This window comes from Danio rerio, chromosome 24 (assembly GCF_052040795.2).
Source record: "Danio rerio strain M-AB ecotype USA chromosome 24, GRCz13ab, whole genome shotgun sequence".
Taxonomy (NCBI): domain Eukaryota; kingdom Metazoa; phylum Chordata; class Actinopteri; order Cypriniformes; family Danionidae; genus Danio; species Danio rerio.
The window spans coordinates 4,302,501-4,322,997 of record NC_141044.1 but is presented as its reverse complement, the minus strand read 5'-3'; the positions used below and the strand labels follow the sequence as shown (position 1 = coordinate 4,322,997).

Genomic DNA, 20,497 nt, shown 5'->3' with positions numbered 1-20,497 from the left:
CGTTTAAACTAGCATGGTCTTTGTTTTACCCTTAACCAAATCATAAATAAATAAAAATAAGTTACTCACAAATTACCACCTGTCAGTCACTTTTTCCGCGGGACTCTGGCATGAATAGGCAGAGTGATCTGTGTCGTTATAATAGCGTCGACAAATTTGGTTGATAAAAAGGTGCACAAACAACAGGAACCAGCCAACAGTATCTGAGGTTTACACTAAAATGACTAAGTACAAGCGTGAAAGCGAAAGATTAAAGCAGTTTACTGATGCTGTGACACGTTGCCTGATAGATTCAAAAGACAGAACAGTTGTTAGAGACAAGATGAATTAAATAATTCATTATTAATAATAAATGTTTAACAACTGTTGTGAGACGCCATCCAGTGCTACATCCTTGAAAAACTGTCCAACGTGCACTGCTCTCTGCAGTTTTGTGCTCAACGCACCCGCTGACTGCTGGAGCTCAGACGTGCAGCGCATGCCTCTGTGTGTGTGTGTGGTTGTGTTGGCACATGATGTGCCTTTTCAGCAGTATAATGTGGAAGGAGGGCTTTTCAGAAATGTTAGCTGAAATGCCAGTGTGAACATGGATCATTTTAAAGTTAAGACGTATTTGTGTAAACCGGGCTGGAGTGTTTATTTTTTTTTGAGCGGGTTGCTGCTGCGACAGGGTGGAGGATCACGATGCTGGCTCACCATTGTGATGTCTATCGGTCATTGCCAATAGACGTTGGCATTGTCTATCAACCCAACCCTTCTGGCTGCCGTTATCAGTCTCACACTATTTTTTTTTTTTTTTTTTAACCTTTTTTCTGAATATCTTGATAACAACATCATGGAGTTTTTCTTTTATTATTTCAGCAAATAGGATTGTAAAAAATTATTTGTTGTACTCTCCCATTCACTGCACACTAAGTTTACCCAACTATGACAACTTCCACTACCGAGAAACCCGGAAATGTGAAAAGAGTTCATGTTCACAGTTGAATAAGTGCACCATCTGGGTTTATAAAGTGCACTCTTTTTAGAATAAAAGTATGAATGCACTACAAATAGGCATAAAATAGTGCATTAGTATGCGATTCGGGATGCACTTACAGTTATTTAGAACTTAGCGAGCTGTCTATTAGTAATGAAATAAAGACTTGTGATTTCTATCATGTCCCCAAACGTTCAATTATTAATTCATTTTCCTTCGGCTTAGTCCCTTTATTTATCAGCGGTCACCACAGTGGAATGAATCACCAACTTATCTAGCATATGTTTTACACAGCGGATGCCCTTCCAGCTGCAAACCAGCATTGGGAAATCTACAAATGTTACTTTAATTAAATCATGTGTTTCATCGGAAACTTTCACTGAAGCGATTGCGGTTTAGTTTCCATCTTGTGGTCAGATGCGGAAATTCATTTGGCGCTAACTTTCTCAGTGCATTATGGGGATTTTCTAGCTGTTTTTCTAGCTGTTTTCTAGGCGCCTACTTCTTGAGTAGGTACTACATCTGACTTTGAATTAACTACACGAGGGGCGATTTCGGATACAGCCTCAGTTATGACAGCACAAATGCTCAGATCGGCTTAAAGCGTGATTGTGTAAAGTGTGACATTAACTGAAACTCTGTTGTAGTTCAATTTCAATGGGTTTAAAAGGACAGACGCTGAGGTCCAGAGTGACAGACTGTCCTCAATGGCACTCTTTCAGTTCAAAAGCACGCCGGACAAAGCCATTGTCCAGAATGTCTGACCTTTGCCAATGATTAACAGTTGCACCACTTCCCCTATGACAAGCAGCTCAAAAAAATTCCTTGAAATGACTATCATGGCCAGGGCTCTGCAGCGCCGAAGACACCACCATATGACTGAATCAGATGCTACGAGTTACAAATATGGCCCCAGCTGAGAGCTACAATAGGGACTCAGTTCTTCAGAGGTTAGCACCAGACTATACTGTGGCGCTGGACAAAGGCACTCTGTTCTGGAAATGTTGTTTGTTACATCTCCACTGAACTGAACGGGAGGCCAGATAGGCGTGTAAATTAACTTTACCCGCATGTCTTATGGGAGTGATAAAAGTGGTATCTCTCAATTTAGAAGCCATTCCAGAGGATTAAGTGATTACTTTGAGAGTAGGTGATTCGCCATCGCTAAAAGAGACAGACGATAGACTCCACACAGGCTAAATCGGTTGTTTCATGAACAAATCAAGCAGCTGAAACACTTTTACATCTCTTTAACATAGATTACACCGTTGTATGAAGATATTTGATTGTTTTCAGTTCTTTTTGAGCATGTGAGACTGTGAAAGATTACTAAATAAATGATACCACAGTAAAATCTTCATGTTTGGAATGTCATGCTATACTCTTATGGAGTTGCACAATATGGAGTAATTTATAAAACACACTGAACAAGATATTGCTTGCCAAAATTCAATTTGTTCAACTCCCTTCATTTTTCAGGGATAATGAATGAACCAGAAGTTGCATCAGGGTAAGTTTCATGACAACTATGTACTAACGTTGTCCTTTGCGTTTATGAAAACTTTCACATTCAGAAGACAACAGTGTCAAAGCAACCCCCATTCACATGCTTCTGCAAAATAACTAAAATTATTGTACGCATGCCATGCCAGTTGTTGCTAATGTAATTTCAAATCAGTGGTTCTGAGCACGTACCAAATAAACAGTAAACAGGCTTCATGATGCTGTTACTGTTTCGAAAATTCAATGGTTCTTCTGTTTTCTGTCTAGATCGCCCCCCAGTTGCGAATCACTCAACAGGTTTCATAGTTTTTACCTGATCTCGGATCAGTTTTACGAGTTTTAATAAGACATTTGTAATGCATATTATGAAGACATTTAATGTTTACTAAATGTTAAATGATATTAGATGATAAGTTAAGTGCATCTGATAGGGTTATACTTTCAGTTTAACACTTGAATTGGGTTTATATGTATATTTAGTGGAGCTCCGAACAGGATTTTTGCAGCTGATACTGAGTACCAGTTCCTTGTCATTTTGAGGTCCGATTCTGATGCTTCAAGCTTTATATAACTTCGCCATTGCACAAGCAGATTTTTTCCCTCTATGTATGAGATCTCGCCTTACCTAAGAGAATAAATTAAGGATGTTGCATACATGTATTGGTCAGAAGGAGCTTTACAAAAATATAATAGATAAAACAGGTAGAAACAAAAGGTTAGAAAAATTAATGACAATGCAATTTGGAAACATTGCTCACGTGTTGGATGTATAACCCAGGTTTTGAACTCATAAACAAATGCTTGCGATGCTTGCGTGTGATTATCAGCCGATACCGAACTCTGGCAGATCGATCGGAACATCCCTAATATATTTATATTTATATATATATATATATATTTAGCTTGAGTATTTGTTGCATTTACACAATTCTAGGTTGATTGAAAAGTTTCATTGTCCCATAACTACAATCTTGTAATCTGCCATTGTTGTTTTCTTAGTAAATTATTAACAGTTATAACATGTATGACGTCACAGTTTTCACCGTGTTTTTGTAGATTATGCAGACATTCAATGTAGGCTTAAATTTTCCAAAAAAAAAATTTATTTTTTTCAGGCTCCCAAAACGCTATGGTTATGTAAATGAACAGCGAAAATACTTGATACTTTGATGCTTTGTAAATGCCCCATAAGCTGCAATTCATTTTCCTTTCTTCTCGTTATTTGAACGTAAAATCAAATGTATTTTACACAAAACCATATGCTGAGGTCATAAAATTACTAGTTTTTTTTTCTTTTTTTTCACTGAATATTTTTCCACAATATATGTATACTGTGCAGCTGGATGTTCAGCAGTATTGCATTATCTTCTACAAATTGGAGCACAGATTTACTCTAAATAAGTGTTTTTAAAACTGGAAATCATTGCAATGTTTAAATCAGAAAGTCAACCACCCAAACAAACAGATAAACATAATATCAAATGTATTTTACACAAAACAGTATAGTGAGGTCATAAAATGACCATCTTTTTTCTCCTTTTTTCCACTGAATGTTATTTTTCTGTTCTGTGCAGTGTGATGTATGACAGTATTGCATTGTCTTCTACATATTGAATGCTTTTAAAGCACAGACTGACTCAAAATAAGTGTTTTTGAACTTAAAACCATTGCAATAAATAAATCAGAAAGCCAACCATCTAAACAGACAGAATCAGTCTATAAAGAGTGGCCACAAGTCAACTGGGCAGTGCTGTCCTCACTAGGCTGCATTGACCAAAGTGAGTCATGCGCCATGCAGTCCAGCCACATTTCACTCTTTTATCTGCTGCTATAGCAACCTAAGTGTTTTCTACATAAAGAGTTTTGCTCATTTGATTATTCAATCTATCCTCCCACTACAAATGGAGAGTAGAAACAAACTTAACTCAGATATAACTGTAATTATATATAAATATACCTGGAAAGAGCGATCTGTTTCTTTTAGCCTCTGACACATTGGAGCCAGAATGTGGAAATATTGTGATACATAATTTAAACACGTTAAGATGAAACTTTAGGTTACAACAATCTGCTTACAGATGGAAATGTTAAACCTTGGCATTTTAAAAAGGTTTTTCAGTTTTTGTTTTTTCTGGATAGAGGTGGCAACATTGTTAAAATAATCTCCATTCAGATGAAAATAAATGAAAGAAAATAAATTTAAAACCCTGCACGTGTAGGGCTGCTGCACAATATATTATTTCAGCATGGATATTGCAATGTGATCATTCGCAATAGTCATAACACAGGATATGCAATGTTAATTTTGTATTATAATTTATCCTCCGCATTTGTTTTTGAGACCTGTGACTCTATAAGGATTTTTAATAACATTCAGGTGTAAGAAATTGTACCATCTGTAACTTTAACAACGATTAATTTGAATTGTTTATATTATACTGTACCTGAATACTGCAAATCACTGTTTATTTAATTGTATCTGTTTTTTATTGTGTTTATTGATTGTTTATTAGAATATATGCAGTTGCACTTACCTATAGAATCATCCCAATCAATCTGAAATGATCAATTCTTTCTTAATAGAGGTATTCAAGTCATCTGGTGGAATCGTATTCATATCGCAATATATATCGCAGAATATAAAAATATCAAAATGTTACATTTTTTTCAATGTCATGGAGCCCTAATATATATATATATTATAAACATTTAACATTTTGTTGTATGCACACACATTCTTTTATTGTATCTACCTTCTTCTGGAAAGGTAATGTTCTAGAACGTTATTGTTAAGTAAAACAAGATTACAAATTATTCAGTAATTTTGTTTGGAGGATTTAGTAACATGCTAGATGTTATGCTAGCATCTTATAATGTAAGTTAATAAAATGTTTAAAGGTGCTGTTTATATAGATAGATAGATAGATAGATAGATAGATAGATAGATAGATAGATAGATAGATAGATAGATAGATAGATAGATAGATAGATAGATAGATGGATGGATGGATGGATGGATGGATGGATGGATGGATGGATGGATGGATGGATGGATGGATGGATGGATGGATGGATGGATGGATGGATGGATGGATGGATGGATGGGTGGGTGGGTGGGTGGGTGGGTGGGTGGGTGGGTGGGTGGGTGGGTGTTTGGACGGACAGACAGACAGATAGATTAATACTTTATTGATCAATATTCTCAGTTTATTTATGACAACAGGAAGATTACTGATCACTTGTCAGAGCCAGCAGACAAAGACAATATATTAATTTGACACTTTTAAGAACTTTCCTAAATCCTCTTACCTGTGAAATGTAAATGATCAAGCATTATGTAATGAATATGCAATATGCTTTGGGAACATAATACATTTAAATGGTCTACTACTTTTGAATGGTTAATATTAATAGGGGTGTGAAGGCTGCAATACAGATATTACAAAGTCAGTTCATCCAATTTAACGACCCAAAAGTTTTAATATGCAGCTTTTGTGCTTACATTTTTTATCATTTTATCATTTTTTTACTGTATTATTTGATCTCCTTTTTTACATTTTATCTTAATGCAAAATAATATTAACATGTAAAGCACATTTCTTTGCCTGATTTAACTGCTAGACTAGTCCATGACTGAAGGTGTGGAAACCTCACTGTACAAAATATGATATAAAACAATGTTATATATAATTTTACAGGAGTCATTTATACTTCTATGTTTTTATTTGGGGGCCCTCAGATTTTGGGGGCCAAGATTGTCTTGCTTATCGGTTAAATCCGCCCCTGCATATTTATTTACAGAACAACTCACAGAAATCAACCATCATTTTAATTTGGGGATGAAAGTTTTTATTCACTGTATTTATGTTTTACTTCAGGGACAGATAATGTATGTTTCTGATGGAATGTCCCCAATACTCTTTTGAGTAATATCCTGAGTAATATTCTCTATCCTGAGGCAGCAGACAAAGACAATAAATAAATTTGACACTGTTAGGGACTTTCCCAAATTCTCCCACCGGTGAACTGTAAATGATCAAGCATTATGTAATGGACATATGGGATCATAATACGTTTAAATGGTCTACTAATGTTGTTAAATGTTTAATAATATGAGTGTGAAAGCTGCAATAAAGTTATTACAAAGTCAGTTCATCCCAATTTAAAGACTGACAAGTGTACAAATCTTATAGGTTACACTTTGAGATCCCCCTCGAAGTTTAGCAATACTTTTCCTGTTCACAAAACGCACAGAAACATGATATTGCATTGCATATTAACTAATATCTGTCAAAAAAAATAATGACACTTTATATTTGGCATTCAGAAATTGCTCGGAATTTCTCCAAAGCCATGTTTGTGTTAGCAGGAGTTACTCTGGGGAGATAAACACAAGCTAAATGGAAAAAAAATGAGTGTATTTCAACACCACAGTTCTCCTGGAGAATCCGCCGATTGCACACAGCGCTCGCTCTGGCCAAACCGATGCACGCGCCACACTCCGTTGTCAAGAAACAGAACTGAGAGGTTTGAGCGCAGAGCCTTTATATATGTTTCTAAAAATACCGTCCAATCAGCGCGCAGGCCCGTCCAGTTGAATTGCCCAATCGAAGCGCCAGAAGGAGGCCCCTATTTCCATAATCGTCTCTCATTGGCTTAAAGTGATATCATATGCACCCGCGCAAGCTGGGGGCCTGCGATTGGTCGCGCGTAGAGGCACCGTCACGCTGTCACGAGGGGGTAGGCAGGCTGCGAGGTTTGAACAGGGGAAGTTGACAGAGCGCAGCGCTGTGCGTGAGTTCAGTGTTTGCAAATATAGAGAGATCTCAACAGACGGACTAGCGGACTCCGAGCAAAGCGACGGCTGCACCGCGTTGCTATTGCACGAAGAGGACGCTTGCTTTGTTTGCTCGTCACACTTTATCTTGATTCAGCAAGATACATATATCTATTTTTTTGGTCTTGATACTCGGGATTGCAATGGATGTTCTACCAATGTGCAGCATTTTTCAGGAACTTCAGATCGTCCACGACACTGGCTATTTCTCTGCATTGCCATCGCTTGAAGAATACTGGCAACAGGTAACTGATTTTTAAAGTGATTTTTGGATGAAACTTTTGCTGTGTTTGGTTAAGGGAGAGCTAGTGGTTCGACTTTGTTGCTTTTAAACAGGAAACAGAGTTATTTAGCATCCGCGCGGCGCTGTAACAGTTTAAATGACGTATTTACGCGGATACATTGTAGCGCGGTCACTGCTGTCAGTCAGTGGAGTCTATGCGTGCGTCTGTGTTAGTGTACTTTTTAGTGCACAGAATAGACTAACGAGCAAGTGGACTAAGTAAAATATAAACACTTGGCTCATTTTCTTACTCAAACATAGATTGGTTTGATTTGACAGTCTTCAGCACATGTTGTGTCACATAACGGGGTTTATAGGAGGTGCTTATTAACTCCCATAGCTGGTTATTCTGCTTGATAGTGATATACTTGTGATGGAACTGTTGCAGTATTTTTGGCACGATCATATGAATGTTTCTCCTGAAATTGAGCCAGGTAGTTTCCCCTCCGGCTTTTGGGGGATTCTGGCATGGAGCCATAAGAGCGTATCTCATGGCATTTAAACACGTTTCCCAGCAGAGAGTGCTGAAATTATAGTTAAGACTCTGTCGTCGCTTACTCGCCATTATGTTGTTTTAAAATGGCATGAGTATTTATTTGGTGGAAATAATACGAGGTGTCAAGCACGACGTTAGTGACTGACAGCCTCAGTCGCCATTCACTTCCAGTACATTCAACGAAACTGAATGGTGACTGATCTGTCAGTCTGCCTGACATTTCGTAAATATTAAACACTAAATCATTCTGAAACAAACACTATACCTGATGGAGAAGCTGTAGAGTCGATTGCTTGATAGGCTCCAGGCCATATTTCGCACATAGATATCGTGTTTTATTATTATTAATATATTTTTTTTTATATGCGCAGCTAAAAAGCTCAACTAATCGCTCATATCGAGTTGAAAACGCAGTTTGAAGCGTTTATCGAACCACTTCTGAACTGAAACGATCTGCGTTCACACATACCACGCGTTAAAATGAGTTTAAAACGCGTCCAGATGTAGCTGATGGACGTCAGGCTGTTTGAATGAGGAAACTCGACCGAGGAAGTTCTGTGGCTTCCTTAAAAGGACTCTGAAATGTCTGCATGACTCACTAGAGGATAACTGTTTCACAAAGACAATATGCAGCTCTCAAATCCATATTATTGTCGAGAATAACTGTTACATATTTTGTAATGTTTTACCTATCTACGCTGGCAATGTGTTAAAGTTCATGATGGCTTGTGGTTAACCCAAATTAACCCTTAGCAGTCAGCTGTGAAAGGAAACCCGCATGCTAAAATTGTGTTTTTTTTCCTGTTTCGAATCAGACATGTTTGGAGCTGGAGAGATATTTGCAGAGCGAGCCTTACGTCTCTGCGTCTGACCTCAAGTTTGAGGGCCAGGAGGATCTTTGGAGCAAGCTCATCTTGGCTTGTGGAGATAAGGGCGATGGGAACGGCAGCCTTCCCAGCGTCAAGGAGGACGACAATCAGGACTGCCAAATATTGGAAACCAACAGCATGAATTCGGATGCCAGCAGCGAGGCGTCTGACAGCTCGGAGGAGCTCTCTCCCACTCACATCTTTACCTCCAACCCGCTGGGCTCAGTTCTGACGGAGTCAGCACATCACTTGAGTTCCTCTATCATCAGCACACCTCCGTCCTCCCCAGAAATGCCCCAAGAGCCTGGCGTCCCGCAGGTGTGGGGCTCCACACAGACTGACTTGCACATCCCAGTGAAGATCAGGCAAAACGGGCTGGGGAAGGCCTTGGATAAGACTACCACTGGAGGGGACGCGTCTCCAGACGGCAGGAGGAGAGTGCACAGGTGTCATTTCAACGGCTGCCGGAAGGTTTACACAAAAAGTTCTCACTTAAAAGCACATCAGCGGACTCACACAGGTTAGACATTGCTATAACTTTTCAAAACACACACAAAAAAGTTGCTTATTCATAAGTTGTGCGCTGTATATTTGACATCCTGTCAAAGTAAGCAAAAAAAGAAATCGAAAAGCAGAACCATTCACACTTTACTGAGGTTTCACGTCTCCTGCAAAGTTGTGTAATGGAGTTGAGTTCACACAGGCTGTTCTCAGCTGCAAGGCTAATGTCACTCTGTGAATATTTGCCTCGCATGACTGCACGCCTAAACGGTGACCTAATCTGTTTGGAATGTGGCCGAAGGAGGGGGGATCGGATGGGGGAGGGGACAAAAACCAGCCAGGGTGAAAACAACCTGCTCTACCAAAACAGTTTTGGTTTCGTCATGGGAAAGAACCAAGCTTTTGAATGGGGATCTGGGTGGCCCCTTTTTAAAGGGCCCCGTCGCATTCAACACAGGCTCCGTGTGACGTGCATTGTTCTGCATACTGTTTATGCACACACAGCACAGAGGCAGACTATTGGCATATTCCCGCAATCCTTGAGAGCTTGAGGTATCTTATTAAAGTTAAGACTCGTCTTGCCTGACCTGATCCATAAACATGCGTCCTGTATACTGATGCATTTTCGAGAGCATCACTGCACACATTTCTTTCAGACTGCTGAATGTTTCCCTGCCGAAGTGTACTGAAAGGTGTTTTTGTTTACAGGTGAGAAGCCGTACAGGTGTTCATGGGAAGGCTGCGAGTGGCGCTTTGCAAGGAGCGATGAGCTAACCCGACACTTCAGGAAGCACACTGGTGCAAAGCCATTTAAATGCAGTCACTGTGACAGGTACGTTGAGTTCTGTCTCGCTATCTCTGCCTGTGACAGTCATCAAAGCCCGTCTGTCTTTCTCACCGCATGCCTGATCCTTTGATGCGTGCATCAGTGAAATGCGGCTGATTCTGCATTCGCCATTGATTCTTTTTTTTTTAATCGCTTCATCGATGGGAGTCGCCCCATTATGTTTGGATTTTATCACTTAATTACCTAATCGCATTAAATGCTTGAGCGCGCAATAGTCACACTGTCGCAATACTTTATTGATATCCTCCGCTTTTTACAACCTCACGCGGCTCTCCTGTTTGTCATCACTTCCTCTGTTAATCATTTCCCTCCCTGAGAGATTTGCGCTTTGAACGCCATTGTTTGTTCGACTTCCCTTTTTGGAGTTTTGTTTCCGTGGTTACTGCAAAGTTCTCCTTTAAAACAAACCATTTGATCAAGTCTTTCCTCATGTCGAGGCCCACACGAAATCTGTGCAAGCTCAACACACTTTTGCAATAGGACTACTAATAAGGGTATTCTCAGTTTAACAATTAGTTTTGTTGGAAACACTCCGCTTATTGAAACTTGTACAGGGTATTAGTGGGATCTTAAAAAGTCTTACATTTTAAAATCTAGATTTTAGGCCTTATAAAGTCTTAAATAGTTTTAAACAGGTCTTAAGTTTCCTATGTCCATATAAATCTACCCAATTGGCCTAACACCCGTTCAATCATTATCGTTCCATCTTAACAAAATTAGCAAAGTTTTATTTAATAACTCATTTTCTTTTCGTCTCAGTCCCTTTATTAATCAGAGGTCGCCACAGCGGAATGAACCACCAACAGCATATGTTTAATTAACTCTATTTCCAACTCCATTTATATTTCTATAAACATGTGGTTTAATTATCTTTCTTGCAATAACATTTTATTTGAATGTTTTTTAATGTTTTAACTGAGCCATTCTTAGTGTTTAGCCTTGTGAAAGTCTGAAATTTCATTTATAATGGTTTTAAAAAGGTCTTAGAAGTCTTAAATTTGACTTGATGAAACCTGTAGAACCCTGCTTGTATTTCACGTACAGAGGTGGACAAAATACCCTTGTTTTTTTTTGTCCAGGCCAGTTTCATTTCCCTTTTTAATGCTTCTGTTAAAACCCAAATCGAAAGCAATATCTGATTTTCATTCGTCATTTTTCAATAATCATCACTTTTTTCAGTTTCAAGTCATTTCAGTGACCGCTGTGGGTTTTCGTTCTTCAATGGAAGCTCTTCAATTCTGTCCGCTTCTGTTTTTGTATAAAAAAATAACTGCAGTATACATAGTGTGTGTGTGACTTTATACAGTGAACGTCACAAAAATATCAACACAATATTTAGATTAAAATAAATCAAATTAGCATATGCTTAAAAATGGAAGCTTCATTGATTTTGCTTTTATAATATTAATAGCAACATTTGGAAACTTGAACTGGGTCACACTTTATTTTGATCGTCCTATTGTTGAATTTAAGTTACATAGCATCTACATGCCAACTAATTCTCATTAGATTATAAGTAGGCTGTTAGGTTGGGGTTAGGGTTAGTGTAAGTTGACTTACATTTGCAAAGTATCTTATAGTCAGTTAAATGTCTGTTGAAGGAGCAGTATCAGCAGACATTAAGCAGACAGTCTACTAATACTCAAATAGACCATCAAAATAAAAGTGTTTCCTTGTAATGTCACTTTGTGACCACTATAAACTGATAATTGCAATAGCATGCGATTCATTACACATCATTTTTAATTTCCAATCCATTTCCACCAAGTTTTATGTCATGAATATGTCGGAAAACTGAAAATCCCCTCTTGTCCTACCTGAAACCAACTATTCCTTTCATTATCCTTCATAGCACCTATTCCTGTTTCACGAGTTCCCCTCGAGGGCCACTAGGTGCCTCATCAGTGATGCAATGCACAGATCTCAACCTTTGATCACTCTTTATGGCTCCAGTGGCCCCTGCCTGACCTTGTTTTTCACCCTTTCTTTCTCCAGGTGTTTCTCTAGGTCGGACCACCTGGCCCTGCACATGAAGAGGCACCTCTGAGCGGGCCGTAGCTTCACGCTGGGGATGTGTTGTGTCCTGACCAGCTTCCTGGTTGACCTGGCCCTGCAAAGAAATAGGGGGAGCGTGTTCCAGCCAAAGCATGCCATTTTGCACCATATCCTGTGCCTCCGTGAGCCCCGGGATAAAGGCGGACTGACTGGTTGTTGAAATGAACAAAATCAAAAAAGGAAGGGACAAAATCACGAATGAAGAATGGAAGACAGGATGATTTATTTTAAAAAAATGTAAAACAAAAAACAAAAAACAGAGCGAGTGAATGGTGTGTTGTATGGTGCATGATGAACTCCTGGACTATACACTGGTACTTTTTAAATCGAATCCTAACGAAAGCCTGTTTGACGTGAGCGGATGAATGTCCCGTGTGCGGAGAAGGGTGGGAGGGGGGTACCAGTGTATCGCTGTGGGCTGAATGGTGTCGGGAAACAAGTTCCGTTTTTGTTTCCACATGGTATGCAAGGAAGCCGTGAGACTGAGGACTCCTGCCAGACGCCCCTGGGCTCTGTGTCGCAAGAATTCCAAGGGGGGGCCCCAAGCGGCCAGGGTTTCACCCCATTTAAAAAGGGGGAGGCGGAAACTCGGTCCTGAATGAAAGTGGCTTTTTTGGTGTTCGGTGCAGCTACTAAATGTGCAATGTGTTCGGTAGCTTGTTATTTTGACAGGCTACAAAAGCTCATTTGTAGTCCGTTGTATAAGCTGTGTGCTTAGAAGATGTAACACAATTATAACTTCACTATCATAAACAGGTGTTGCATGGTATTGGGGTTTGTTTCTTTTTCTTTTCTTTTTCTTTTTGTAATTGGGACTGCAAATAGATTCCAATAAAGCGCAGCTAAGTACAATTGGTTAAATGTTACAATATTGTACATAAACGCATTAATCATTCTTCACCCTAAATTCCCACCCCATTTCTTTCCAATGAGGGGGGACCACTTGATACATACAAGACTTGTACTCATTTCATCTTGAGGACTAAATTCGCTCTTTCTATCTCCATTTGACCTGTTGTTAATGCACTGTTGACCTTAATGGTGCCTTATGCAAGTGACCTTTCCATTTGGGTGGTCGCAAAATGTCTTTTAAAAACAAAACAAGCTTTATTAAGGCTCTGTTTCACCTGATTGTGCACCTTGTCCCGTTTTTGAGGCCACTGTAAGCAAGCCCTTGTAGATACGTAATATATTGTGGTTCGTGAGCATGCCATTATCATTCTTTTACCCTCACATTTCTCAACTCTGCAATGTAGAGCACTTAGGGGTTTGGTATCTACCGAGCGACCTTTTTGAATACGCTTTGGACGCAAGATCTTTATCTGTGTAGGTGTGTGTGTGTAAGCTCTTAAAGTGCAAAAACAGGCTGTTGTATAACACAAGGCTTGTGGAATGCCAACCCCCCCCCCCCCCTTCTGACCCCCATCCCCTGTAACCAAGAATGAAGAAAAAAAGCCTAAAGATTTATTGTAATTAACAAGCTCCAGTCAGACAGGCCTTGCCTTGTACTGCCTCTCTGTAATGAATTGCTGAAGGCCCTGCCTGCTACAGACTGCTGACTCTGGCAGTTCGATATTGACCTGTCTGGATGCCGTTGTTTTAGTCCAGCGACAGTATTGTGGAAACAGTGCACAGCCATCCAGAAAGATAAAGATATATCGCTTCTCTCTTCAACATTTTACAATGGAAGTCGAACGGCGCATCTGCTTGGCTGTGTGCGTTTCTTTTGCAATCTGAATGGTAAACTCTAATGTTTTCAGGGACCAAACGATTGACTTAAAGTTATTGTACATAGTTGTATGCTTGAATTATTTGCGCTTTTTTTTTTAGCGCCGATGGAGGTTTGACACTGTTGCATGTCGAGCAGCTACGTGGAAACGGATTGTTTGAAAAGTAACTTGAAGCAGCTTCTGTGCTGCCATTTTAATCAGACCAGCCAGGGTTTTGTGGGCAAAGAACATTGTCTTTCCAACAGTGGCCGATATTAGTCAAGTGGTAATGGAGCCTTAATCAAGTTTCTCATTTGCTTGCTTCAACCAACACTTTCTATCACGTATCTTTTCTCTCATGAACCCCTCTTGTCTAGAGAATATTTGTACAAAAGAATAAAAACCAGAAAAGTTAGAAAAAAAAAAAACATTTTCTAAGATTTTTATTTGTTTTTGCTTTATATGAATTTTATTTGAAATTGTTTTGCAAAATTGTTATATTTCTGTATGAATGTATTTTTTATTGGAATAATAAGAAATTCTTATCGGAAAAACCAAACGTTTGATTTGTTGTTTTGCTTCACTTTATTTCGTTCGTGTTTTGCTAGATCAGCTCTCAGTTTGTGATTTTATAGATGACTCTTCACTATTACAACTACATTATTACACTATTCTTACAACACTGCCATGTATTAAACATTGGTAACCAAACATTGGTTTGGATTTATTGTCAGATCTAAATTTTACTAGTTGGTGAAAGTGCCTTAAAGCCATCACTTAACCAACCTTTACCTTATTCAAAATTGATTTGAGAGTTTCTCTCTTCTGTTGAACACAAAATGAGATATTTTTGTAGCTGATACACATTGACTTCCATAGTATTTGTTATTATTTTTCCCTTCTATGAAAACTGATAGCTCCCAGAAATGTTTTACCATCAACAGAACAAAAAACTCAAACTTTATAATCCCATTATAGAGAATAAATACTGAAGTAACTTTAATTTATTTGGGGTGAACTATCCTTTTAACAATCCTGGATCCTGGTCCATAACAGCTGAATATGATTGAGATAAAGATCGCTTTGGCTTGAACTTATAACCCAACACTTTACCAATCTATTAAGCTTTGGTAATCAAACATTGGTTTGGATTATAGTCAGATTTAAAATGTACTTGTTGGTGAAAGTGCCTTAAAGCCATCGTTTACCCAACCTTCACTTGTTCAAATTTGATTTGAGAGTTTCTTTCTGCTTTTAAACACAAAATAAGATATTTTTTTGTAGCTGATACCCATAGACTTCCATAGATTTGATTATAAAATTGATAGCTCCCAGCAACAAGAAATCTTTTAGCATCAACAGAACGAAAAAAAAACTCAAACTTCATAATCCCACCACAGAGAGTAAATACTGAAGTAACTTTTATATATTTGTGGTGAACTTTCCCTTTAACAGTCATGGATCCTGATCCATAAAAGCTGAATATGATTGAGGTAAAGAACATTTTGGCTTGAACTTGTAACCACTTACAACACTTTACCAACTAATTTGACTATTAGCTCTTTCTCACACACAAAAAAAGATAACTATTAGCATCCACACTTGTGCTTTAAATGCTATAATAAAGCTAGACGGATTATGATTGGAAGTCGTTGATCGTTCATTAACTAAAAAAAAGAGATTTCAATGGTTTCATTCCATTTGTGTCTTTATTATTATAGCTGTGGTGTGCAAACATCTTCAGAACTATATCTTTATCCTGTGTAGCATTAACGTTTATGTAGGGAACATTCTCCTCAATTACAACTACACTATGCTTACAGCTCTGCCATCTATTAAACTTCGGTAATCAAACATTGGTTTGGATTAAAGTCAGATTTAAAATGTACTAGTCAGTGAAAGTGCCTTAAAGCCTTCGTTTACACACCGTGCACCTTTACTTGTTCAAAATTGATTTGAGAGTTTCTTTCTGCTGTTGAACACAAACGATTTTGGTCGCTGATTGCCATTGACTTCTATAGTATTAATTTATTTTTATCCTACTATGGAAGTCGATGGGTCCCAGCAACCAGCATTCTTCAAAATACCACCTTTAATGGTCAACAGAACAAAAAACTCACACTTTAAATCCCCATTTAAACAACCTTCAAAACCACGTTCCTGGAGGACCACAGCTCTGCACATTATTCATGTCTCCTTAAACCAAATATACCTGATTCTGATCATAAATGCATTAGCAGAGACCGGAAGACCTGATATGGGTTTGATAGACAAAGGAGACATCCAAAACATGCAGTGTTTCTGGTCCTCCAGGAACGTGGTTGAGAAACATTGATATACAGGATCCTGATCATTGATGGCTGAATAAGATCTTTTTCTGCTTGAACTAGTAACCCAACACTTAACACTTTAACAGCAAATTGGACTGAAAGCTCATTCACACCAAAAACTATACTATGCTAATATCTATTAGCATCCACGCTTGTACTGAAGTCTGTCACTTTAAATGCTTGAGCACTAGAAAGCTAGAGAAATTCTGATTGGCTGTCAGTGATCATACATCAGCTAAAATGTGATTTCAATAGTAAAATACCACTTGTGTCTATTAATATTGGTGTGAGAACTATATCTTTATCATAATAGTTATCACTGTTAGCCGTAGCAGCATGCTAACATTGTAGCATTAGCGTTTATGCAAAAAAAAATGGCTAAAAAACAGTCTAGGCTGATTGGCTGCTCAACTAGCCTAGTTTTAGAGAGGGTTTGGCTATGTCGAATCTGGTTTCAGACATTTCCAGCCTGGTCTTAGCTGGTCAGGCTAGATGATCAGTTAGGGTTCCAGCCAAAACCAGCTATGTTAAGCTTAAACCAGGCTGGTCAAGCTGGTTTTGGCTAGTTTTAGCAGGTCATTTCCCATCCTGACCAGCTAAGACCAAGCTGGAAATGGCCAAAACCCCTGTATAACCAGGCTGGGCAACCAGCTAAAACCGGCCAACCAAACTATAGGCTGGTTTAAGCTGTTTTTTTTCAGCAGGAAAATGTTAACAATATTCTCCTTAAGAATCAAGTCTTTAATGTAAACAAACAGCTCTCTAAAACATGGTGTATCTTTCAGAACGACTGTCTAATTGTAACTCATCATATGATATCCGCTTAGATGGTAAATATATCAATGAAAGCCAATTACGTGCATTAGCAGAGCAACGGCGATGTTCATGGATTCCTCACCCTCATTATATGTTGTTGTGCAGTAGCTGGTCTCAACACCCACTGGAGGGGCGTTTCACAAGCTTGTCAAAATAGACGAATGTGTTCTCACAGAAAAACATTGCAAATTGCCGCCTTTGTGCATTGCTAAAGGGGGAAACATGCCCTGGGTGATTCCTGGCAGGTGGAGCGCTCAAATGTTTTGCCAAAGATTTGTTTGCTTTCAAAATGTTTTATAAAAGTGCATTTTTTCGCGTTTACTTGTAAACATCATGTTGGGATTATGAATACTTATAATAAAAATAACTGGATTTAACTAATGCATTTATTGGAGAGTAGACAGATAAATGTAATATTAATTTTATTAACATTTTTAACATTGTGTACTCTATTGTGATATATGCTGATTTAAATAGATAAATATGTAAGTGGGAAATATTTACATGATTTTTTAGTGCAAAATTAAAAAAAAACTATATATAAACAGTGTTGGTTATAACAAGTAACACGTGTTATGTAATAATAGTACTTTTCTAAGTAACAAGTAAAGCATTACTTTTCAAAATTAAGTAATAATATTTGAGCTCATTTAAAAAAAATGTTTAGCTTTGTTAAAAAAATGTAGCTTAGTTAATTCGCTTTAAAAATTGCTGAATTAAAATGAATGTAGTCACGTTAAATCATGTACACAGTGAGGGAATGCAGGAACAGACAGAAATGAAGACAGCAGAGCCTTACTTTTCTGCAATGGAAATATTCTCATTATTATGAGCACGTTGAAGAAAAGGAAAAAAGGATTATCTGAATGGACAGCCATTTTACTTTAATAAGACAAAAAGTACAAAAGTAGCAAACACATTGCTTTAAACTTTCTTTAGTCTGCATGTACGGCATGTGTAGCTCAGGGGTCAAGAACTTCTTCGAAGATAATATTATCCTACATTCATTTTTATGTGTTGTTTTAAAGGTAAATGTAAGTTCTGAAAGAGATCCAGCCTCAGCCAGATCAGAAAGAGTAACGCAAAAGTATTTAAAAAGTAACAACACATTACTTACCATAAAAAGTAACTACAAAACACAACTAGTTACTTTTTACCTTGGCTGACGCCGACGCTGATGCGCACCTCTCAAAAATGTAACTACGCTTTGCCACGACGCATAGCGCAAGCTCTGTGATTGGTCGGCTTGGTAGCTGTGACCAGTGTGGGTGTGAACTCCTTGGAGTGAGTGTTTACAAGTGTGGAGTCTCGTGAAGATGATCTAGATAGAAACTATTGTTTTGTGTTAACCTTTTGATTAATGTTGTTGCGCGTTCCCGCCTCTGACTAAGCGGGACTAGCTACCTGTACATTAAAATAGCATTCAGAAAAAACAAAACGCCAGTGAAGAAACTCAACACAGAGGAACATAAAAACCTACGGCCAGCTAGCATTTCAGAAGTGTTATTGCAGAGCTACACAAACAGAACGCAGAACTATAAATGCATGACTACATGCAAGGCAGGCGCTGTGGGTCATGCCGATCACTCAACGGTATCCTTAACGCAATATTGTAATGCATTACTTTCTAAAGTGACCTTCCCCACCACTGTACATAACTGTATAAAATTCCAAAGAGCATTTTGGTTTCAACTGAAGTAATAACTGTGTCCACACAATTCCTTTATGTTGTCCCAACTTAATAATTATTTTTTACAAATTTAAGTTGGTTGAACATAAAATAATTAGGTCATCCCCCTATAAATCTCAAGAATCTTGCTGTTTCAGCTCATTTTAAATAAGTAGTTTGACCGAGCAGCAAAAATAATGCGTTGGCACATTTCACCAAGGTGCTCGAGGCACCCGAGTTTGATTCCTGGCTCGAGGTCCTTTGCCAATCTTTCACCTATCTCTGCTCCCCACCCTTTCCTTTCTATACATCTCAACTGTCCTATCAATAAAGGTAAAACCCACAAAAAAATACTTATTAAAAAGTTAATAAATTGAAGTAAATTGAAGATAAAACAATTAAGTTGTCCCCAAAAAGTCTCAAAAGTTGTGTTGTTTCAGCTCATTTTATATAAGTAGTTTGATCAAACAGCAAAAACAATCTTCACTTGAGTTCTTATGATTAAAATCTGTAAATTTCTGTTTTGATTAATGACTTTAATCATTAATATATCTTTATAATAACTGTCCGTGTTTATGCAGAGAGATAAATATTCCAGTCTTTCTTTGTGGACTTTGGACTGCATTATACTCGTCGCTTTATCCAGACATCTCAATTTATTAAAGGCAGAAGTTTCACAACACGCCAGTTCGCCGAAGGTGAAGATCGTGGGAAAACTTGTCGCATTACATAACTCAATTATGGCTACGCCTCTGATAATACAGCAGTAGTTTTCCATGTTTCTCAGTGCATTGCTAATGTTGAAGCCTCTAACACTGAGCTCCACTGAAAGCTTCCTCATTATTCCGTATGCAGCTGACAGATCCTAAAGTGGAAGCAATTATATGCAGCCTTGGAAAGTCACATAGCGACATCAATCCTTTAAAGGTCAAGTGCCCCCAAATCCATCATTAAATTTAACTGAAAGATCTCAGTCCATGCTTTATGACGTTTAAAAGGGAAGATCAATGCGTCAAAAGATCCATATTTATGCACGGCATTGTTTAATGTGCCTTTAATGGCCATAAAATTAGAAGGGCAGTTTGAGGAACGTGCTGCAAGAAGCAAATGTTTGATGTCGCTATGTGTTCGTGCTTTCCCACGTTTAGCATCTGGGGTGACCTGTAATCCAGGATTACCAAATCCAGATAAATTACACTAGCATATGACACATGTCCTACGTTAATGTGCATTTAGTGCTCTTACAGCCCATAATTTTTCACGATGTGTATTTGTATGGTACTCAAACATAACGGAGAAGTGCATTTCTGTGTGCTTGGAATGACACTTACAAGCTTAGTTCACCCAAAAATAGAAATCATTTTCATCACTCTTACATGGTTCCAAACATATACGACTTTTGCTTTTCACAGAAAGAAAACAAGAGAGAGTATATATTTAAATGATATTTATAAAATGTTTTAAATAGTTCACCTGATAGGTCTTCTAATGAACACAAAAGAAGATGTTTTGAAGAATGCTTGTTGCTGGCACCCATTTTTTTCTTATTATGGAAGTCAATGGGTCCCAGCAAACAGCATTCTTCAAAATATCTTCTTTTGCT

The 20,497-nt window shown here is 38.2% G+C and overlaps 1 protein-coding gene across 1 annotated transcript; it reads left to right on the top strand.

Annotated features, from left to right (window-relative positions):
- Positions 1 to 7,230: 7,230 nt before the first annotated feature.
- klf6a (Kruppel like factor 6a) lies at positions 7,231 to 14,638 on the top strand. The gene is given in 4 exon segments (NM_201461.2): positions 7,231 to 7,564; positions 8,914 to 9,487; positions 10,177 to 10,300; positions 12,311 to 14,638. Coding segments are annotated over 4 exon segments (852 nt in total). The 5' UTR covers positions 7,231 to 7,462; the 3' UTR covers positions 12,363 to 14,638.
- The last annotated feature ends 5,859 nt before the right edge of the window (positions 14,639 to 20,497 follow it).